This window comes from Balearica regulorum, chromosome 3 (genome assembly GCF_011004875.1).
Source record: "Balearica regulorum gibbericeps isolate bBalReg1 chromosome 3, bBalReg1.pri, whole genome shotgun sequence".
Taxonomy (NCBI): Eukaryota; Metazoa; Chordata; class Aves; order Gruiformes; family Gruidae; genus Balearica; species Balearica regulorum.
This window is the reverse complement of record NC_046186.1, coordinates 114,273,202-114,296,843: the sequence shown is the minus strand read 5'-3', so window position 1 is coordinate 114,296,843 and position 23,642 is coordinate 114,273,202. Positions and strand designations below refer to the sequence as shown.

Below are 23,642 nucleotides of genomic sequence, written 5' to 3'. Positions count from 1 at the left end.
GTAGCTAGCAAGGTGTTGGTAACACACCAGTGTTTTGGCTACTACTGAGCAGTGCCAGCACACACCAAGGCTGTCTCTCCAACATTTCTCCCCCCCTCACCAGTAGGCTGGGGGTGGGCAAGATCTTGGGAGGGTACACAACCAGGACAGCTGACCCAAACTGACCAAAGGGATATTCCATACCATATGACGTCTGCTCAGCAATAAGAAACTGAGAGATAGGGGGAGGAATGGGGGGGGGGGCAGGGATTTGGTTTTTTACAATGTTTGTCTTCCAGAGCAACCACTACATACTGAAGCCCTGCTTTCCCAGGAAGTGGCCAGACATCGCCTGCTGATGGGAAGTAGAGAATAATCTTTTGCTTTTTGATTTGCTTCCACACGTGGCCTTTTGCTTTTGCTACATTAAACTGCCTTTATCTTGACCCACAAGTTTGGGGTTCTTTTTTTTCCCCATCTTATGTTTCTCCCCTCCCCGCCCTGCTGAGGAGAGGAGTGACCAAGTGGCTTGGTGGACACCTGGTGTCCAGCTGAGGTTAAACCACCACACTTGCACTTGGTGCCCCCAGTCGCTCTGTGTCCCTTGGATTCAGGGCAGGTGTTTATTCCTTTCCTCCCTGCAGAGCTCTCCCATTTCCTCCTGCCTGCCAGCCAGCTGCAAAGACAAAAAAAGAAAAAAACAAACCATCATGCTCCCAGCCAGAATGATCTGCACCAATGGTGCAGATGCCACTATTGTTCGAACGTAGCTGGCTCATGTAGCCTTGCGACCACACTCAGTGCTGCCCAGGGCATCCCATTCCTACCCTAGGGCTGGGACACCAGCTGCTGCAGCTGGGGAGAGCAAAGCAGCAATGACTGAATGTGATCCCCGTTGCAGCAGTGAGAAGGCTGGCTGGAGGCTCTGGACCAGAGCTGAGCCATATGGGTCAGGTGCATGGGGCCGGGAAAAGGCAGTCCTGCCTCCTGCTCCAGACCCTGCACCAAAGCCTCATGCATGGGAACAGCTGTGGAAGGGCAAGCATCATATATAGGGCCTGGCCAAAAAGGGCACTTCTTCCACAGGTCATTGGTCCACAGTACTGCCACATTGCTCCTTTTCCTCATGTTTCATGTCTTTGGCCTTCGCTCCAGAGTTGTGTGGTTTTGCTGGGTATCTAAGTGAGCATGTTAAAAAGAAGTAAAAACTCCATATTATGGAGAGGGGAATGACTCACTTCCATGGACTCCAGACTAAAAAAAAAGGAGAAAAAAAAAAGGAAGCCAAATGGATTGGGAAATCTTATTATTTTAGGTCATTTTTGTTACCTTGGCATATCCATTCTCTTTCTGAGACAATGGAAGTAATTCGCCCTGTGATTTGACTTGCTCTTGGCTTGGGATACATCTCCATCTGTGAGACATTTCTCAACCCCGCTGTTTGCCAGTAGCTGGCATGTCCTGGCTTGCCCTGGCCACCAGCTTCCCTCATGCCTGCTGCTGCGGCCAGCTCATGTGGGTGGGGGACAAGCTGACTTACTGTGCAAATAAAGGGGATGAGAGGCTGCCCAGCTGGATGAGTACAAGTCTTCCCTATTACCCTCAGATGTAAGCTAGTGCCACCCACTACCACCCAGGGACTTGCCCTGCACACTCAGCTTGTGTAGAGACAGCTCTGCTCAAAATGCCTCAGGGCTGCCCACATCTCCTGAAAACCTCCCATGTGGCTCCCATCAGCCACCAAGTAACCCCTGGTCATAGGGTTCAGCTGCACCTGGGCCATTCACAGCTGTCTTCACTTGTCAGCAGGAAGGAGGGAGGGAAGAAAGAGGAGCAGGAAGAAGGAGGACAGACAAATGAACAAACAAACAAATGAGGCTGCATTTGGTAGTGGCTTCCAGCAGCTAGAGCCAGAGTAGCTGACAGTCACCGTGGGAGAGGCTCACAATGTCCTCTACAACTTCCACCGCCTCTTTGCCCAGTGGCCTGGCTGTCCTTAGAACTTTCCCAGATGTGCTCTTCATTCCTGAAATTGTGAGTGCTGTTTTTTAACTTGGGGAGGGCAGATGCTGCTTGTGGGGCATCCAGCACGCTTCATGCTGCAGGTGTCTGAGGGGTGAGACTTGACACAAAGCATGCAATTCAGTAGCCGTGCCAGGTCCCTGAGCTACGAGGGTCTGGGAACAGCCCCTGATGCTTAGCCTGCCCTCAGAGAAAACCACAACCCCTGAGCTGGGGCTCTGAAACTCTCCTTTAGTCTGCAGGGGATTTTTGGGGTGCCTTTGAAAACCTTTTGTAATTTCCTGCCAAACAAACTTGAAGGAGTTGCTAGTGAGTTTAAACTAGGTTGCCAAATTAAGTCAATTAATTAATTGGAAGATGATTTTTAACAGCTAATACAGGCAGAGGATAAACTGCTTGCTTAAAGCAGAGGGTAAAGGCTAGCTGATGTAATTTTTTGCAGTAGCAAAGAGCCTAGGCTGTCAAAGCTGTACAGCTCAGTTGAAACATTCCTGAGCTGGAGGGGCAGACTGCTGGACCTGGGTGCATGGCAATAGTGGGTGAACAAAGGATGAACAAACACCTTGTAACTTCTTCCTGTATTTTAATTTCATTGAGTGGGAAATCATAATCTTAATGTATTTGGCACAGGTGATTAAAAGCAGTTGCTGTGAGCACTGACTAAACGATGGAAAGGTTCAACAAGAACCTTTTTCATGTGTCCTCTGCTCCCACCTGTGAAACTTGCTCTTCTCACAACAGTTTGAGGGTCAAAGCCTGAGCACTTTCATCCAGCATTGACAGGTTTGGCTGAATGTTGTAGGATGGCACTCAGATTATCTCATGCTAAAAACCTTCAACTTTGCCATCTGGGACCAAATCCTTTCCTGTCACACAACTCGGTCCACACTCCTGTGATTTACAGCATTTACTTCATTCTCCTAGTGGTAGCAATCAAGCAAAGAGGAATTGCAACCATTACTGATGTGTGGAGAAAGGCTTTGCTTTAGCTCCTCCAAATATGCTCTGGGGACTTGGTCCCTGTGCCCAGGCCCTGAAAGCCAAGTCCAGGTTTCCTGCAGCTGCATGAAGGATGGTGAAAAGTCCCTGTGGAGGTTCTGGCTGGGCAGACATTTGCGAGCCACCCCTGCCACTGGGTTGTGTTAGTCCTGGTGCTGAGCATGCTGTTGGCCTCGGCATGCTTACAGTACCGACTGTGCCTTCAGCTATTTGTTTGTAATTACTGACTACAGGGGATTTGGTAAGGCATCTTGCTTAATGAGACAAAACCAAGCACCCCATCCTTTGGTTTGGGTAAGATCTGGAAATATGCATCCTAAAGGTTTTAGGAACCATCTGGAGAAGAGGAATGCTGCCTAACTTGATTTCTCCATCTCTGGAGTTGTATGTTTCTAGGTTGTGCAGTTGTATTATCTCTGCTGTGTACAAAGGAGGTGGCTGCCTTGAATCACAGCATTCAGAAGCATAAAGAGTTTTTCAATCCTTAGTTGAATCTGAGGTTACCTGCAGTGGGTTAATATGGTAACTACAAAAAAACCCCCAAAAAACAGCATTTCAAATGCTAACACAGTTGTGAAAATGCCACAAGGTCCTGTCTGCCAGCTCAGATGATTACCGCATGTGGATGTGTTGATTAAGAGTTACCATTTTTATTCTGTGAGGTTGGGTTTAATTCTTGTAATCTATTTTATCTGAAGAGATTTCTGCATATATGGATATCCAGGCCTATGTGGAAAAGCTGAAACAAGCTGAAAAGAGATACGTTTGCTTTGCTTTGTAAAAGGCTATTTAAAAGAGAAGTTTTTCTTAGACTGCTGTCCTCAACCTGCTGTGGGTTGTTATTGAAAGCCTTTTGACTCTCCTCATTTTTATGAGTCTGCTGAACAGCACCATAAAACCAAAGTCAATAATCAAACCATGTCAAACATACTTGCCTGAGTCAGAAGTCACATCCTGAAGAAAGGAGAGATGGGGAGTGGTAAGAAATGAGAAGTGATACTTCTTCCCCCCAACCTCTTATCTCACCCCAATTGTGTTGGATTGTAATGGAGCAACTATAAGGTTTTCTCCAGAATCTTTAGCTGCAACACACCCACGTTGTCACCACATGAGTTACTACAGGGACTGTATTAGTCTTCAGGTGTCAGTCTTTGGTCATTACAAGAGGCACCAAAACAGCAGCATTTTGGAAGACCTATTTTCACCCAGATATTTGCAAGGTCTCAACCACATCAATGTAATGTATGAATTTGCACAATGGAACCAATGAACTTTCCCACAAATGTGGGGTGGCACAAATAGTGTGATCTTTTTTCTGAATATCATAAATCAGAAACATTTTTTTCACTTGCAAAATGCTTCCAAGGAAATGGAAATGCCATGATTTTATGAGTTGGCACTTGGATGCTGGCAAAGGCTGGCCTGGGATACACTAGCAATCAGACTGATCAGAGTCAGTGAGGCTCTCTTACCTCTGGAGATTTGCCTGCAAAATCAATACCAACTGGTGATGAGGGATAGGTCCCTGCAGCAGCACTGGTCTCCACACAGTGCGGGTTAGCTGAGGAGCTCCTCATTGTAGGATTATGTATAGACTAAACTTTGCATAGGTTCAAGAAACAACTGGACTGGTTTGTAGCAGAGAAAAGCTACTGAGTGCATTTTAGTGCAAAGACACCACTTGCAGGTCAGACACTCCACAGCACTGGACATCATACTCTCATCCTCTTGTGTTGGAATGTGCTAGTGGAGAAAGGATGGAGTCTAGATATAGTTGTTCTTGTGTTCCCCACCCCACCAGAAAACCCAAGGCAAACTCCCAAGGCTGGTTGAGAAGGATGGGGTCCCACCTGCCACCTGACCAGCAGCTGGGATCTCGCACAGCTCCACTGTAGCCAGCAAAGGATGACCCAAATAGCTGGAGCAGTAATACAAGCCCCACTTCCCAGGAGGACCTGGGAGCCTCAACCTTATTTTCCCTCCTCAGAGAGTAAAACTGGCCATATTATCTCTCTTCAACCTCCTTTCAGGGTGACATTTCCACATGACCTTCATTTGGGCCATGTCTGTGGCCATCATGATGCCACATGTCTGTGCTGTTTGTGCAGGTGAGCTGGGTTTGACACCACTCCTTACAAGGATGTGCCACACTGGGTGTGAAGCAAACATGCCCTTCTGAAATAAGCCTCCCTGTTTGTCAAAACCAGCCTTCAAAAATGTCTGAACCAGCCTCCTGAGCACGCTGATGCGGAGAGAGCATGAGTGGCACTGACACCAGGAGGCAGGGCTATAGCAAGGCTTTTTTGGGGTCAAGATCAGATGCAGATGCTCCCAGCTAAATACCCAGCTTCAAAGGCATCCCTGGGCTGTTGCCATGTGCAGCATTAGTGCCAGAGGCATGCATGGCTTTTGCCTCTGCTCTGGATAAGCCAATTTATCCCATGCTCACCGTCTCTCCCACTTTCACTTGCAGGTCTTTGGGGGCCTTGTCTGGATCCTGGTGGCATCCTCGAAGGTCCTGTTACCCATCCTGCAAGGCTGGGTGATGTTTGTCTCTGTGTTCTGCTTCGTCATGTCCATCACCCTCCTGTGCCTTTACGTCTGTGGGGCGCATGGGGGCAGCAGCTCCTGGGTCACCTTGGTAAGTGGATGTGACAAACCTCACGGCCTCTCACCTCCCTGGTATCACTGATAGACAATTGTCTCCTTTGCTGCTACTGCACTCCAAATCGCAGGCTGGGGCTTGCTTGTGTGGGTTCCTTTTTTTTTTTTTTTTTTTTTTCCCCCTCATTGCAGTGTGCTCCCTCCTTGTAAATGACTGTGTGATGCTTGTTTCTTAGGATGTCATGTGCCAGGAGACAGCAGCTGTGTTCTACCTCAGTGCTGCTGTGCTGGAAGCCTACTTCACCTTGTGGTCTGCCGACCATATGATAATGTCCGTCTATCAGGAGAACATTGCTGCTGTGGTGAGTGCCTGGCAAGCAGGGGCAGGAAGGTGAGGAGGTGACTGTGGAGTGGCCTCAAGGGCAAATCTTTAATTGCACCAACCATTCAGAGAGGGGGAGAGAAACTAGTTCCAGTCCTACTACACATGAATGTCTCCAAACGTGATAGTCAATAGAAATATAATGCATCACAAAGTGTTTGCTCAGTACAGGAACTCATACCATATAATAAAAAGTTAACTGGCTGATGTTTTTCCATTGTAGGTATTTGCATTCTTAGCTACCCTGGTGTACGTGATCCATAAGGTGTACTCGCTCCTGCGATGGAAATCATCCTAAGAGCCTCCCCTTGCAAGTGCGTCTTCTGGTCACCCCATGAACATGAAAGTTATTCAATGACTGCAGTTTCCAGGCTGGGTTTGGTGTTTGGTTTTTAACGTATATACTATAAACAAGCAGCTTTTTATGTGGGACCATAGCAATGAAGACAAAGAGCCTGCCAGAGAAAGCTATATCCTGGCACAACCTGTTTCCCTTCAGTCTCTTCCGGGTTGGGTACAGTTTTATGCTGATAATTTGGGCCCAAATAGAAAACCATCCAGCTTTGAAAAGAATAATATAGTTGGCTCAAAGTGCTAAAATCTCCTTGAATCAATGCCTCCAGGTTTGTTATTGTTCAGACTTCTCCTGATAGCAATCAGCAGTAAGGGGCTCGAGTATGAAAATGGGTCATTTTAATCGCCACCCCTCCATGTAAGCCTGTTTCCCTCTCTAAACCTGCTGTGCCAAAAGAACGTTTTCATGCAGTTTGTGGAAGTGTCATCTCTGACTTGTGATGGGAAATGGGGACAATATTTAACTTGCCTCAGGGGCAATATGAGTTATTGCAACCCCTGAAGGGTATTGCTGAATTATGCAGCACAACCATAATGCCAGGAATTACCGCTGTCATTAATCCCCCTACAAAATACAACTTAGAAGGAGCATGATAGACCATAGGAAAATTATATGCATGATTAGAATAACATCTTAAATAAGCAGAGGCAATCAACTCTTGTCTTTGGTACGTGGCTGCTCTCATATACACCACCACTATATCACTAATGAAGATGGGTTTGCTGTGATTTTGCAAATACACAAGAGTCATTGGTGGTATTTTCCCTTTGCTGCACACAGGTACTCAGCCCTGTACAGACTCAGGAGCATTGCACTGTAACAGGTCCATGACTAAGGAGGAGGCATAGACTTGGGCATGAATGAGAGGGCATTTCTGGCAAGGGGAGCCTGTGGGGCTCTGTAGTCAGGGTCAGGGGTGAAACCAACTCATCACCAATGATGTTCATCTGCATGCTTAAATTACTCCAGTGTTAACTTGAGTGACTCTTCTGGTTTTGGCTGGGATAGAGTTAATTTTCTTCATAGTAGCTAGTATGGGACTGTGTTTTGGATTTGTGCTGAAAACAATGTTGAAAATTCAGGGATGTTTTCATTACTGCTGAGCAGTGCTTACATAGAGGCAAGGCCTTTTCTGCCCCTCACACCACCCCACCAGCAAGTAGGCTGGGGGTGCACAAGGAGTTGGGAGGGGACACAGCCAGGACAGCTGACCCCAACTGACCAAAGAGATATTCCATACCATATGACATCACACTCAGCATGTAAAGCTGAGTGAAGAAGAGGGAATGTTTGGGGTGATGGCATTTGTCTTCCCAAGTAACTGTAACACATGATGGAGCCCTGCTTTCCTGGAGATGGCTGAACACCTGCCTGCCCATGGGAAGTGGTGAATGAATTCCTTGTTTTGCTTTGCTTGCGTGGCTCTTGCTACACTTATTAAACTATACTTATATCAATCCATGAGTTTGCTCGCTTTCGCCCTTCTGATCCTCTTCCCCCATCGTGCTGGGGGTGAGGGGGTGTGAGTTAGCGGCTGTGTGGGGCTTAGTTGCTGGCTGGGGTGAAACCATCACAGTGAGTTAATTTAAATGCGGTTTAGACCCAAGAAGGGGTATTTTCACATGTTAGAGGTGCCTAATAAACTGTTGTACCAAATTAGCCCTTCCAGCTTGTGTGGCAAAAAATGCTTCCACTCTGAGTCTCAAGTTCCTGGGTAATAGAAGGGAAATAAAAGTTGACTTGGAGGCACCTCTGTTGCTTCAGATCCAGGGGGGACTTTTGAGCTGGACTATGGGTTTGGGTTGAAGCTTTTTAATTGCAATGTCAGGAAACCATTTGTTATTTTTTCTTGTTATTTCCTTGCTGAAAACTAGCCTGACCTGTTTTGCTTGTGTTAGTGTGACAAAAGCAAGCTGATTGCAACAGAAGTGGAAAAAGAAACCTCTTTTTAGAGCAGGGAGGAAACTCACAGCCACTTTGGACAATGGCACTTGGTTCTGAAGGTTTAACACGCACCTGTTGAAACTAGTTTCAACATCACATCATCACGGCGGGGGGGGGGGGTGGGGGGGGGAGGTGGCATTTGGTGTCCAGATTCTGCTTCTGTTAATGCCCCTGAATTTAGCATTAAAACACAAACATGCCTTTCTGTTTGGGTCTATTTATACAGGCAGACATTTGTGGTCATACCCTAGACCCTGGGATGCAATATCTCTACCCATCTTCTGCACCCAGGTGTGGCCAGCACCTCTGAACCAAGCAATGCTGTCTGTTCCCTCATATCCACATCCCTATGCCTTGTGGCCATCAAAGTTGCAGCCTATGTCTTGGCAGGGGTCCCATCTCTCCTCCCCAGTTCTTTCTGTCTTGCTTTGACCTTTGCTTCTCCCTTCCCTACCAGGCACCAGTTTACACCAGTCTACACTAGTTCACTTGCTCATCTCTTTCTGTTCCCTTGCTTGCCCCACTGGGTCTGATGAGATACCCCCCCACTCCCTGCCCAGCATTAGCATAACCTTGCTGTGAACTAGCACTGGGAAAAAACAGCTGGGTGCTGCTGGCATGGGAGTGGTCATCAGCCCCAGTGCAGCTGGGGAGCAGGCTGAGACAAGGTTGTGGACATGGCATTGGAAGGGAGGCCCTGTGGCCCCAATCTTTGCCTGGGGAGGACTGGACAGAGAGGGGCCACCACAGGGGATCCAAATAAACTAAAACAAAGCAGTGCTACAACTTTGAAACCCTCCCAGTGTGCCCCCAACTTCAGTCCCACACAGCTGAACAGCTTGCAGGTGACCGTGACCCTGTTTGGCACAGGACTGCTAGGACCCAGCACAGTACAGTGACAGAGTGATGTGTGGCTTTGCTGCACCATGCTGCTGAATAGCACCCATCAGGTGCCAGGTGAGTTACAGCAATATGCATGTTCCCTGCATGGTGGAAAGATGAGGGGAAAAAAAAGAAAATGAAACAAAGCACGCTGAGGTTTCCATTAGCACATGATGGCCAGCCCTCCTATCATCTCAATACAGCCATGAAGATCCACATGCCCTGGAAGCTGGGCAGCCCAAGGTAGCTGCCTGGAAAATGGCACACCTTGATGCTTCTGAAGGGAAAGATGCATCCCAGGGCTCAGAGAATCTCCCAGAACCTACAAACCATCTACCTTATGTGCACCAGGTCTCGTCCCCACAGAGAGCCCTGAAGATAGTATTGGCCTGAGAATTTGCTGTCAGTCCACTGGAAACGTTGGGCATGATGAACATGCAGGCTTGATCCTTCTCCCATGTCTGGGGTTAACTGTGTATTAGCATGGTTAATTGTGTAGTAGCGTGCCTCCCCGGAATGTGAGATGGCTGGCTCTGCTGAGTGCTGCTTGCACAGGGTTGGCCCTTGCAGTCTGTTGAGCACACGGCACCTGCAGCCTTGCCTGCAGAGCTGCTCCCAGCCTGGCCCACTATATGGGGCTGCTCCATCCCAGGTTCTGCCTTTGCTCAGATACTTCCAGACTCTCCCCCAGACTGGCACCTCATCTCCCACAGCATCCTCCTCATGACATTTCATTCATCCTCCCAATCCCTGGGATTCCCTTGCAGATGTAGCAGGCCATTTAAAAAGCCACAAATCAGCCCTTTTTTCAGAGCCCTTATAAGTTCCATTCACACTATTAAAACCAGTGGGCCTGTTGCATCCCCACGGCCACCACCAGATTTCAAATAGTAGTGTAACTGGAGTTTCCATCTCTGCTTTTCTCCTCCAGCTTCCTCAGCAAAACAAGAAGGTCTGCAGGCATCTACTCTGGAGAGCAGGCAATTAGACTTTAGTTAAAGCAAACTATCCACTTGAAGGCAGGCAAAACCTCAGCTCCTGTGATAAAAACAAGATTACAGACCTATCATTCATTAACTATGCCCAGATTGTAATCTTGGTGGCTCTTGCTTAATTAAATAGCTTCTTAACCACAATGATGTTAGCTGTTCCCCAAATATTTCTGTTGGATACCTTGCCTCCAGCAATGCAATGAGTTAGAAGCACTTCCATTTTGTCTTGAATTGCAGAAGAATTTGCTTTGTCTGAAAGCAACTTAATAGAAAATTATGGCCAGCTCCACAGAAAATGTGGGAGTTTCTGACGTTTCTCATTTTACAGTCCACTTTATCTGTGAGTGATGAGCAAACTGTATGCTGGGTAAAACACAGAATCATAGAATCATAGAACGGTTTGAGTTGGAAGGGACCTTAAAGATTATCTAGTTCCAATCTCCCTGCTGCAGTTCCAATCACCCTCCACTAGACCTCGTTGCCCAAAGCCTCATCCAACCTGGTCTTAAACACTTCCAGGGATGGGGCATCCACAACCTCTCTGGGCAACCTGTTCCAGTGCCTCACCACCCTCACAGTAAAGAATTTCTTCCTAACATCTAATCTAAATTGACCCTCCTTCAGCTTAAACCCATCACCCTTTGTCCTGTCACTACACTCCCTGATAAACAGTCCCTCACCATCTTTCCTGTAGGCCCCTTCAGGTACTGGTAAGCCGCAATCAGATCTCCCCGGAGCTGCCTTTTCTCCAGGCTGAACAACCCCAACTCTCTCAGCCTGTCCTCATAGGAGAGGTGCTCCAGCCCTCTGATCAACTTTGTGGCCCTCCTCTGGACTCGCTCCAACAGCTCCATGTCTCTCCTGTAGTGGGACCTCCAGAGCTGGATGCAGTACTCCAGCTGAGGTCTCACCAGAGCAGAGTAGAGGGGCAGGATCACCTCCCTCGACCTGCTGGTCACGCCTCTTTTGATGCAGCCCAGGACAAGGTTGGCTTTCTGGGCTGCAAGCACACACTGCTGGCTCATGTTGAGGTTCTCATCAATCAATACCCCCAAGTCCTTCTCCTCAGGGCTGCTTTCAATCCATTCCTCACCCAGCCTATAGTCGTGCTTGGGATTGCACCGACCCACATGCAGGACCTTGCACTTGGCCTTGTTGAACTTCATGCGGTTCGCATGGGCCCACCTCTCCAGCCTGTCAAGGTCCCTCTGGATGGCATCCCTTCCCTCCAGCGTGTCGACCACATCACACAGCTTGATGTTGTTGGCAAACTTGCTGAGGGTGCACTCGATCCCACTGTCCATGTCGCCGACAAAGATGTTCAACAGTACCGGTCCCAGTACCGACCCTTGAGAACACCACTCGTCACTGTTCTCCACTTTGACATTGAGCCGTTGACCACAACTCTTGGAGTGCGACTGTCCAGCCAATTCCTTATCCGCCGAGTGGTCCATCCATCGAATCCATGTCTCTCCAATTTAGACACAAGGATGTCATGCAGGACAGTGTCAAATGCCTTGCACAAGTCCAGGTAGATTACGTCAGTTGCCCTTCCCTTATCCACCAATGCTGTAATCCCATCATAGAAGGCCATCTATATACATCTATACAACCGTCTATATTATGATACAATAATATATATAATATGAACAAACTTGCGTAAACCCACAAAAGGTGAGTTCTATGGAGGGATTAAAGCTCCACGTGGGCCTGTGGCAGACTCCAATCCATGGCTGGCTCAGCCTGCCTTCCCCCTCTTATGGTGATGGACCCAGCTATGGTCCATTCCCCACTTCTTATCTTCACACCCAGACCATGGCCCCTCCTGCTCCTCACTCTCCCTTATGCTAACAGAATCAAGCACTGAAACCCCATTTGCTTTGAGGACAGGGATGGAAACACCTTTTTCCTGATTGATGGAAGTGCTCAAACATGAGTTATTGTCCTGTGGGTCTGAGAAGAGCCCTAAACCTCCTCCAGAGAGCAGAGACAAGCCAGAGGAGTCCTGAAGACCCTCACAGGAGCAGACGCAAGTATAGCTCGTGTGTGGACCTTGGGGAAAGAGGGAGATTGGTGGTTACTACAATATTTTCTTTAAGGTCTGAAAAGACAAATGACATTCACCCTACCACTTCCTTACCTTGCAGCTCCTCATTTTTACTAGCACACAAGGTGGACCTGCAAGGCTTGTGTAGGTTCTCTTGGAGGCACCAGCTAGAGATCAGTCAGACAGTTCCCAGTGCTTTGGCTGATGGAGGAAAGATCCACTGAGAACGTGTTGTTTCACCCTGCACTGGCAGCGAGAACAGAAATTACTGAGTGACCAAGAAGGGTTCAGGGGAGATGCAGATCCCTGTTTGCAGATCCCTACTCAGCAGACAGGCTGGGACCCTTGTGCTGAGTGATGGCTTATGTACCTCAGGAGCTGGGAAAACATGGTGTGAGATCTGTTTGGGTCGGACAAGGAACAGCGTTCAGGGCAGGTCAGCAGGGGAGAACTGGACTTTACAACTTGCTCTGCATTGGGTGCTGCTAGCTAAGGACCTGTCCCTACAGCTTGTCTGTCTTCAGCCCTCCCCTGCCCAATCCTGCCATCTCATCCCACTACGCAGATGGGGCATTGCTGCAGACCTTGACATCACCCACATCCCCAATTTTTGTGCAGCAGTGGCCTTGTATGATCTTCTGTGGCACCATCACCATTCTTAGGCCAGAATATGGGGGGCTTTTCCAAATGTGGAAATGCAAGAACAGAGTTCGAAGAAGGAGCAGGACATCTCCAAGCATGGATGCAACCACCTGCTATTGACACGCACCTTATTCCTGATTCTGAGAAGAGAGAAAATGCTGGCATGATCCATTTGCTTACCCCAACACAGGGAAGCAAATGACAAATAGCTGATCCAGACAGTCACTTCAGGCTCTCTCTACTACCCAGGCTGAGGCCGTTTTGTGTCAGTGGCAAAGCCAACTCACTTCAGCTCACTGTTTCTGCAGGGATAGAGGAAAATTGATGGTCATCTAAATGCAGCAAGATTTGATTCCTTTAGCCCAGGTTTATTCATTCTTCATTTTGCTCAATAGTAAGGTGCAAGCTAAATGTGAGCACTTTCTCAAACAGTAGTTTGATATGCTGCTCACAAGGAAGTTTGCAAACTGAACACTTTGCATCCTGTGGAAGGTGGATTTAGACTGACCCAGCAAACTGGAATAAAGCCTACAGCCAACTGCTCAGCAGGCATGGCCTTTGAATTAGAATTTTCACCACCAGAGAGAAAACTCAATTAAATTCACCGTATCTGCTGGTATATACGCAACTGTGTCTTTAGAAACCTGCACTGAAATCAATGCAAAATATTGCTCCTAAATGTCTTTAACATCAGAACTTCAAATGTAAATTCCCAGGCTGGTCTTGAAGTAAAACAGGTGGTACAAGCACCTTTTGGCATACGGAGAAATGCCAGGACAAGCACTCACTGACTGGGAGGCACAGAGGTTAACTCTTGAATTATTTTACAGCCCGGACTGCTCTAACACTGTGATAAAACATTGTTCAGGTTCAGTTCCACTGTCACTTTCGCCATGCCCAAGACAAAAACATGGAGTTGCTAGGTAGGCATTGTGTCCTAGCATGTGGATGCAGAGTGTGTTTATCTTCTGGTGGGACTTGGGTGATGGATCCTCCAACCAATCAGCTAATCTAGCATCTGGCACATACTTCTGTGCGCTTCAGTTGGAGATCCACTACGTGAAGGGGTTTACTCCATTTCCTGTCAGAGGCTGGTGTGTATCATGGACTTTCTCTTTTTCTTTAATCCTCTGACAGCTATAGCACTTTCTGGATAGGGTCCAAGACTCTACTGTGCTCTGTACCAAACTGGCAGAAAATGAAGTTAGATCTTATCCACACATGCAGATGCTAGTACTGTAAAAAAGGTTGGATTGCAGGTTTTGGACTGGACTTCCAATGCCAGACAAAACACTGCAATATCCCACAGGAGACTGTGGGGTGGCTATCCTCAGATATTTGGGCAGAACTCCCCCACTTGTATGAATAGTGTTTGCACAACTCAGCTGTTGCCCACCATCACCTTGCCCCACCTCCCCCCCACCAAAAGACACACAACTTCTGCTTTCTGATTTCACAGTTCCCCCGCCATAATCAGTGACACAAGGGAGGAAGATGGAGAGTGCACACATGAATTCCCACTACTGCTGCTTGTCTGAAGATCTCCCAGACATTGACAGTTTGCAAAAAAGACCCCAACAAACCCACACTGAACTCATTCTGAGGATTCTTTATTGCTTTCACAATCTTATCTTTTCAGTAGTTTCCCAAGAGCTTGTGAAAGAAACACAAGATCTGTTGATTAAACATCATCTTCGGGAATCAAGTAAATGCATGCTTGAAGTGAAAGTCATGTTCACTGGCTGGTTCTGTCTGAACATCCCTAGCTGAACAGTGGGCAGAAAAATTGTGGGAAAGCAAACAGTGTTACTGAATGGTAACAATGGGAGTACCAATGTGAATGGCAGCAGAGAGCTAGTGGTGCCCTCTGCTGAAATGTAAGCCTAGACAACCTGTCCAGTTGGGCTGGCCTGTCCCAGTTGCATCTCTGAGCAGAACAGACAGAGGGACTGAAGCTTTTACCATACTGTCCGTCTGACATTCGCCCAGGGAGACTTCTTCATTCCCTGAGCTTCTTTCACCTCACTCCACTCCAGCTTTGTGTCTGGAACCTCATCTTCAGGCTCGGGATCCTCGCGGACAGTCCCCTCAGGCAGTGCCACAACGATGGGCAGAGGGCCCTGCTCCTCCCGGAACTCCACTACATAGAGACTCTTCTGGTTTGCTAACTGTTGGTGAGTCTCCTGGGAGTAGGAAAGAGAAAAGATAATCAAATCAATGATTCACAATGTTGGTTTACTTCAGGTCAAACTCTACAAGGTATATGGGGCAGGAAAAACAAAAGTAATTTACTAATAAACAATTTGAATACTGTGTAAATTAAATGACTCGTCAGGCTCATCCTCATGGGTTTCAAATTAGCTAATTGCATGAGCAGCACGAATTCAAGTAGCTAGACTGCAGATATACTGGCATTACAATGTCATCCTAGAGGAATTTGCTTCTGGAAAGGATTGGCCAGAAAAGGCACATCCTGCTAATAAAGATGGATGTTGGCATGTTAGTAACATGCAGTAACATTTTTATGTCTTTATGCGGATATAAATTTCGCTTTGACAACAGCAAAGTGCTTCTTACTGCCCTGACAGGTAGTATTAGCTAATATAATGATATGAACTTAACATGACTTTCAACTATACCTCTTCCTCGCATACAACTTGTTTTGTTAACACTCAGATTTTACAGCATAAATGTCAAGTGGGAACAGGAAATTTCTCCCATTCAGGGCAGTTAAGAAAATCTATCAAGTGCACATCTCTCAAAGCAATAATCTATACATCAGGCCCTTCTTCTACTATTCATTCTGTGGAAGACTTCTCAGAGACAATGCATTGAAAATATATGACAGACTTCCTCAAGTCTGATTAACCTCAGATACTGATGAGTATCTGTATTGCTGTCTGGCTGAGATGGAATTAGTTCTCCCCATAGCAGCCCTCATGGTGCTGTGCTGTGTATTGGTAGCTAGCAAAGCATTGATAACACACCAGTGTTTTGGCTACTACTGAGCAGTGCCAGCACACATCAAGGCTGTCTCTCCAACATTTCTTTTCCCCCCAGCTGGGGGTAAGATCTTGGCAGGGGACACAGCCAGGATAGCTGATCCAAACTGACCAAAGGGATATTCCATACCATATGATGTCTGCTCAGCAATAAGAAACTGAGAGATAGGGGGAGGAACAGGGCGGGGGCATTGGTGGTTTTTTTTTTTACAATGTTTGTCTTCTGGAGTAAGGAGTATGCATACTGAAGCCCTGCTTCCCAGGAAGTGACCGGACATCGCCTGCTGATGGGAAGTAGACAATAATCTTTTGCTTTGTTTCCACACGCAGCTTTTTTCTTTAGCTACATTAAACTGCCTTTATCTTAACCCACGAGTTTCGGGTTGTTTTTCCATCTTACTTTCTCTCCTCCCTGCCTTCCTGAAGAGGGGAGTGATAGAGCGGCTTGGTGGACACTTGGCGTCCAGCCGAGGGTAAACCACCACACTATCTCATTAGGCAAAGAGGATCATCACCCCTCCCCTCACAAGGCTAAAGTGAAAATGTTGGCTAGGGTGGGGTAACAGATTTGACAACTATAGCTTTGCAGGGTTTTATTGGGAATGTAAACATCTGAATCCTGGCAGCTAACAAGACTCTACAACCAAATGAAAGAACCAGGAATTTCCAAAGGACTGACTCAGGATCCTAAGGCTGGTGTTCCAAGAAAGTCAGATGAAATGCTGCATGTTGGATCTTCCCATCAACTTCAGGCAGTTGGCTCAGACAGAGCCACCTCCATTGTGAGCACTTTCAATTTGAGGAAATGACACCACCTCCCTGACTTATTTCACAGGTCTTAATTATACTCGTGATAGAATCAGCTGTGACATTCAATCCTTAGGCAATGAAAACTTGGAGTGCAGACAAACAAGCAGCAGCAACCAAAGCCTGGCCATAACTTTTTCTGCCTGTGATTTTTCAAACGTCACCAAAAATACAAATGAAAGCCCAGCAACTCAGATGTCCCTGGAGGCACTTGGCTGTGCAACAGCTGTTTCTGACTGGATAACTTCATACAACTGCTGAGGAATTCTTCAACATGCTGATTTTGTTTACTCTTTGGAAAATGACTGCATTTTAAGCCTAGAATATAAACTGTTTGACCACAAACTATTACAATATCAATCTCATTCTGTCCCCTGACCTAATGTATAGAACCACTGAGACTGCAATCTACCTGTTGTGTCAAGCCTTTAAAGAGAGCTCTGGTAATATTAATCAAGTTTTTGGATCCAGAAACCTTGGCATACATGTCTTTAATGCCAATTAGTTTGCAGATGGTGATGATAGCTCGGTGGCAACGAAGACCATACCCTGAGGGGAAAAAAAAAAAATTAGCATTATGTGATTATTTGTAAGCATACACCTTAGCTAACGAAGAAGAGACAACTAAGACCTCCTCTTAGTTATTTTTGTTACCTAGCAAGTTAGAACACATTGTATCTTAAAAATGGCAAAACCATTCTGGGAAGACCACTCTTCCCAGTGTTTGTAGCCATGCCCACATAAAGATCATGGGGTTTTTATAGTAAATATACCTTACCTAACATATTGCAAAAACAAATGAAAATGTCACCACCTATAAAGTCAAAACATAAAACCATAAAAAATGCAACTTGAAGAATTGTTTAATACCACGTGTTTGGGTAGTATTACTTAGAAGTACCATTGGCAGCTTTAGAATAACCTTCCACAAACATACACCACCACCCTGGGAACATTCACCAAACCAAAGGCAACTTCTTTCTCCCACTCAGCAGAAAAATAACACTCTAGTACTTCCCAAAAGAAAAAGAAAAAGCAGCAGCAGCGAACCAAGGCAACAAGTTTACTTAAGAGTATTAAAAAGAAGCTATTACAAGGGCAGAGGATCTAAATGTAACTGAATCCTGATGAAGACTGTCTCTTCTAAAAAGCAATACCTACACAGCTTCAAAACTGCTTCCTTTGCAATTTCAGGTCACCAACTGACAGCTTCCTGTCCTTGAGATCTCAAGCACAATCTCCCCCAAATTGACAAATTGTGCTTGCACTTCCCCTTATTAATTCACATTAGGAACTAATTTACACTACTTATCAATATGGCTAGCAGAGTAGTCTCATAACTACTGCAATTGTAAAGTCAACGTAGGTCTGACAAACTGGAGACACAGTTTGAAACCAAAACACTGAAATTCAACAGACAGATACAGAGTGCTTTGCTGAGAAATCAAAAGCACAAGTACAAAATAGAGGAGACTGACTAAAAAGCAACAGAAAAAGGATCTAGGGATTATAATGGACACAAACACCCCCCCCCAGAGATCAACAGAATTATCCTGCTGCAGCACATTTGAAGCCTAGAACAAAATGCATACTGTGTAAGTTTTTCCAAGCATCATTAATCGATGGTGTTCATATGTGTTAAATGTTGCTCAATGGTGTTAACAGCTTTAAGAGGCCTAGACTCCATCTGCAGTGTGGACACAGGCACAGTCCAGTTGAACAGCAAATGCAACCTCTGAAGAAGGCAAAGAATGGAAGCTAGTGATTTCTGGCACCAAGAGGAGGGCTCCAGCTTGCCACTATGAAATAGGTTCACTGCCCTCAAGGCTGAGGAAGAGCCAGATGTGCTTTCAAGCCAAGCATCTGGGCGACATGACCCTGAACAATGCTAAACCACTGGGAGGAAGCAGTTACTGATAGTAATGGACAACTCCCTGCTGTGGGGAAGAGGCACCCATCTGCTGACCTGACCTGTCATCTAAAGAAGTTTGCTGCTTGCCAGGGGCCTGGATCCCAGGTGTCGTGGAGAGGTGGCTGAAGCTTGTCCAACCCTCTATTACCCCTTGCTGTTCTTTCACAAGCGCACCAATGAAACCGCCAGGAGCAAGCTGGAGAGTATCAAAAGTGACTACAGAGCTAGCTCTGGGGGAGACAGTCAGAGGCATGGGGTCCCCAGGTATTGTTCTCCTCAACTCTGCCGAGAAAGGGCAAGGGTGTAACGAGGACAGCACTGATAATGCAGGTCAACAATTACTTGCACAGGTGGTGTCAATAACAGAATTTTGGTTTCTGTGACAATGGGACCTTGTTTGAGGATCAGTGTGTTCTTGGGGAAGGTGGGATCCACCTTGCTAAGCAGGGCAAAGATATCTTTGCCAGTAGGATGGCTGACCTGGCGAGGATGTCTTTAAACTAGGAATGACAAGGCAGAGAGAAAGTTATTAACAGCCCTCTGAGGGGGTGACAGATAGCGTTGATGAACAAAGGGTCTGGAGTGATGTGAACAAAACAGAAAGCAAAAAATCACTAAAGCAGGGCTTGAGTGGGGTCACCTCCAGCACTGGCATGTAAGCAAGGAAGTGCCTGCAAGGCACTGTTGTGGAAAAGTGTTTTCTGGGAAAATCAGCATGCTAAGGTGTCTCTCTGAAACGCCTGTACACTAATGCATGCAGCATGGAGAATAAACATGAGGAATTACGAGATCTGTGTGCAGTTGCATGTCTATGGTCTTGTTGAAATCATGAAGATGTGGTGGATGGCTAACATGAATTGAGTTCTACAGTGGAGGGATACAGTATCTTTAGAAAGGACAGAGTGGGAAGACAAAGAGGTGGAGTTGCCCTTTATCTGAGAAAATAGCTGGAGTATGTGGAGATCTATTCTGCTTTGTGGATGGACAATGAGCCAAGTGAGAGCTTACGAGTAAGGATTAAAAAGTAGACCAACATGGATGAATTGTAAGGCATGGATTCACCAGGGGTATGTCACACTTGACTACCCATATAACTTTCTATGATGGAGAGCTGTGAATATTATCAGTCTTGACTTCAGTAAGGCTTTTCACACTATCTCCCATAAGATCCTCAAAGAGAAGCTGATGAAGTATGGGCTGGATGAGCAGTGAGGTGAATAGAAAACTGGCTGAACAGCCAGGCCCAGAGAGTGGTAATCAATGGCGTGAACTCTAGAGACCAGTAATTAGTGGTGTACTGCAGGGGTCAATACAGGGCTCAATCATGTTCAACATCTTCATTAATGATCTGGATGGTGGGACAAGTTTGCTGATGATACAAAACTGGGAGGAGTGGCTGATACATGAAAGGATCAAGGTGCCATCCAGAGGGACCTTGACAGGCTGGAGAAATGGGTTGACAGGAACCTCATGAAGTTCAACAATGGCAAGTGCAAAGTCCTGCACCCAGGGAGGAACCGCATGCACCAATACATCCAGGGGGTCGAACAGCTGGAAAGCAGTCAGTCGCCAAAGAGTGCAGCTCTGGTGCCAGCCCAACCCACAGCGGAGCAGCAGATCTAGGCACACGGGGTTTTCCTGACTTTCCAGAGGCAGGGAAACGCCAGGGATGCAGAAGAGACCCGCAACGAGCTGGCTGTTCTCACGGGAACCACTGATGAGACCTGGGCATTGCCAAAGCAATGGCGCCCACCCCTGCCGCCTATAAAAAGCAGCCTAGGGAGTGTGGCGCGTCAGCCAGGGCGTGGCGCGGCAGTTTGTGCAGGCAGGGCGTGCGGGTAGGGCCTAGTCAGTCTACCTGCTCAAGAGGGGAGTCCAAGTCCACTCATGGTCATCACTCTCTCACAGAAGGAGTTCAGCCATGGCACCCACCAGGCAGAAAGCCCTAAGCTCTGTGTTCTCCAGAAGGCATGTGGCAACACAGAGCTGCCACAGAAGCATGCAGCCACCCAGCTCTCAGGCTGCAGGGAGTGTCTGAGCTTGGCACTGGCAGGGGAAGGCAGTAGTGAGATTGGCTGCCTGAGGCGTGACCAGGTGGACGATCTGCTCAGCCTAGTGGCAGAATTACGTGAAGAAGTGGAGAGGTTAAGGAGCATCAGAGAGGCTGAGAGAGAGATAGACTGGTGGAGCCAAGCTCTGCCCTCCCTGAGACAGAAACAGGGACAGCTAACAGACCAAAGCCAAAGTGAAGGGGACCCTGTATCCTCCCCTTGCCAGGCAGAAGGCCGCAGCCTCAAAGAGGGGAGTGAATGGAAACAAGTCCACGCTTGGCATGGCAGGCGAACCTTCTCCTCCTCACCCACCTCGCCTTCCCATGTACCCCTGTGCAACAGGTATGAGGCTCTGGCTGTGGAAGGCCACTTGAACGAGGATATGGATGACAGTCAAGCTACTACAGAGGCAGCACCTAGGCCCAAAAGGCCCATGCCTCTGGTCGTGACCACCCCAACAAAGAAGAAAAGGAGAGTTATAGTTGTAGGGGACGCCCTTCTGAAGGGTACAGAGGGCCCAATATGCAGGGCAGACCCTCCTCTCAGAGAAGCCTGCTGCCTTCCCGGGGCCCACGTTAAGGACATCACTAGGAAACTCCTCAGCCTGGTGCGCCCCTCTGACTACTACCCACTGCTGCTCCTCCATGTGGGTGGGGATGAAGCAGAGACACGTACCACGAATGTGATCAAAAGGGACTTCAGGCTCTTGGGACGGTCACTGAAGGATTCGGGAGCGCAGGTAGTATTCTCCTCCCTCCTTCCAGTTGAGGGCAGCAATGGCGGGAGGAACAGGCGGGCACAGTCCATAAATGCATGGCTCCGTGGCTGGTGTCAACGCCACAACTTTGGGTTCTTTGACAATGGAACAGCCTACATAGCACCAGGACTGATGAACCCTGATGGGATTCACCTCTTTCAAAGGGGGAAGAGGATCTTTGCCCAGGAACTAGCAGGGCTCATCAACAGAGCTTTAAACTAGGCTCGAAGGGGGAGGGGGATAACATCAGGCTTGCCAGAGACATGTTGTGGGACGATGTGCCCAGGTTGGAGCGATGGGGTGCTGGTGAGGGCCCTCAGCCTACTGCTCAGAGATGTGCTGAATGCACTACAGCATGCTCGAAGCGTAGAGGACATGAGCCAGGGGCTCCAGATGCAACAGGAACAAACAGGGTAACACTGGGAAGATACATCAAAAGAATTCCAGCCACTCCAGCCAATAAGTCAGCCTCATCGGGGGCACAACTGAAATGCCTCTACGTGACCACACAGAGCATGGGGAATAAACAAGAGGAGCTGGAGACATGTGTGTGCCTGCAAGGCTATGACCTTATTGGCATTACAGAGACGTGGTGGGATAGCTCCTATGACTGGAGTGTTGGGATGGAAGGGTACAGGCTCTTCAGGAAGGACAGGCAGGGCAGATGAGGAGGGGGTGTCGCCCTCTACATCAGTGACCAGCTGGAGTGCATGGAGCTCCATCTGGGGATGGATGAGGAGCTGACCAAGAGCCTATGGGTCAGGATTAAAGGGAGGGCTGGGGCAGGGGACATCATAGCAGGGGTCTGCTACAGGCCACCTGACCAGGGGGACCGAGCAGATGAAGCCCTCTATAGGCAGACAGGAGCAGCCTCACGCTCACAAGCCCTGGTCCTTATGGGGGACTTCGACCACCCCAACATCTGTTGGAGGGACAGCGCAGCAGAGCGTAAGCAATCCAGGAAGTTCCTGGAATGTGTAGATGACAACCTTCTCCTCCAAGTGATAGAGGAGCCCATGAGGAGAGGTGCCATGCTGGACCTTATTCTCACCAATAAGGAGGGCCTGGTAGGGGATGTGTAAGGCCCTGATAACAAGTGAATGTCACAAACACCCGTCTTGACACGGACAGGGATGGGCTGATGAGTGTTGAACAAGGACGGAGCCTGCGGATAACGTCTTGTGAGACCACTCCTCTATTCCTGAAACATGTAAACAATGACCATCTGTGCCCTGTGCACCATGTGCCTGTGACAGATCACCACTGACTTGGACAGCCTTGAAGGGGGGGTCAGTGAGTCCCCCAGAACCCCCACAACCCACCCATTTCATTTCTAGAACATTTCTGAACATTCCTGAGCACATACTGCACCTGCTCAGTGATGACAGACCCCCGCCTATGGGGCAGGCACATCGGGTTACAAAAAGTGGAAACATAAGTTTTCAGGGCGCACCCACCACCTGAAGACTACAACTACGAGCAGAGACCATCACTGGATCCAAGGGTGGTGATATCTTTTCTCTCTCTCTCCTTCTCTCTTTCTTTCTCTTCCTATCACTCTCTTTCTCTCTAACTTAAATGTCTGCACATAGGGTAATATTGTTACACATTGTGTTGGGTTTGTGTGGCAAGGTTTTGGTAGCAGGTGGGGGCATAGGCTATAGGGTGGCTCCTATGAGGAGCTTCTAGAAGCTTCCACAGTGTCTGATAGAGCCAATGCTAGCCAGCTCCAAGATGGGCCCGCCCCTGGCCAAGGCCAAGCCAATCAGCGCCTCTGTGATAACATATTTAAGAAGGGGGGAAGTTTTTTGGAGCTGGAGGGGGAAGTGTGAAGATGTAACACCAAGGTCAGTGCAGGAGGAGGGGGGAGGAGGTGCTCCAGACACCAGAGCAGAGATCCCCCTGCAGCCCGTGGTGAAAATCATGGGGAAGCAGGCTGTTCCCCTGCAGCCCATGGAGGGAGGATGAGGGGGTGTAGCGATTCCACCTGCAGCCCGTGGAGGACCCCAAGCCGGAGCAGGTGGAGGCACCCGAGGGAGGCTGTGGCCTGTGGGAAGCCTGGGCTGAAGCAAGTCCCTGGCCAGACCAGTAGACCCGTGGAGAGGGGAGCCCACACCAGGGCAGGTTTTGCTGGCAGGACTTGTGACCCCGTGGGAGACCCATGCTGGAGCAGTTTTCTCCTAAAGGTCTGCACCCCATGGAAGAGATTATGCCGGAGCAGTTTGGGAAAGACTGTAGCCCGTGGGAGAGACTCCATTTTGGAGC

At 47.9% G+C, this 23,642-nt stretch overlaps 2 protein-coding genes across 2 annotated transcripts in view; one reads left to right on the top strand and one right to left on the bottom strand.

Moving 5' to 3' along the window:
• The first annotated feature begins 1,630 nt into the window (after nt 1–1,630).
• Nucleotides 1,631–7,865, top strand: MAL (mal, T cell differentiation protein (MAL blood group)). The gene is made up of 4 exons (XM_010311671.2): nt 1,631–2,013; nt 5,474–5,641; nt 5,841–5,966; nt 6,210–7,865. Exons 1-4 carry the CDS (start codon nt 1,927–1,929, stop codon nt 6,282–6,284), a joined length of 456 nt encoding a protein of 151 aa, XP_010309973.1. The 5' UTR covers nt 1,631–1,926; the 3' UTR covers nt 6,285–7,865.
• Nucleotides 7,866–14,442: 6,577 nt separating this feature from the next.
• The window catches only part of MRPS5 (mitochondrial ribosomal protein S5), a 59,078-nt gene continuing 49,878 nt past the window's right edge, over nt 14,443–23,642 (bottom strand). The window contains exons 10-11 of the mRNA XM_075749644.1: nt 17,070–17,206; nt 14,443–15,031 (exon numbers count right to left, since the gene is read on the bottom strand). Coding sequence (XP_075605759.1) covers nt 14,807–15,031; nt 17,070–17,206 — 362 coding nt within the window. The 3' untranslated portion in view covers nt 14,443–14,806. The remainder of the gene's footprint in view (nt 15,032–17,069; nt 17,207–23,642) is intronic.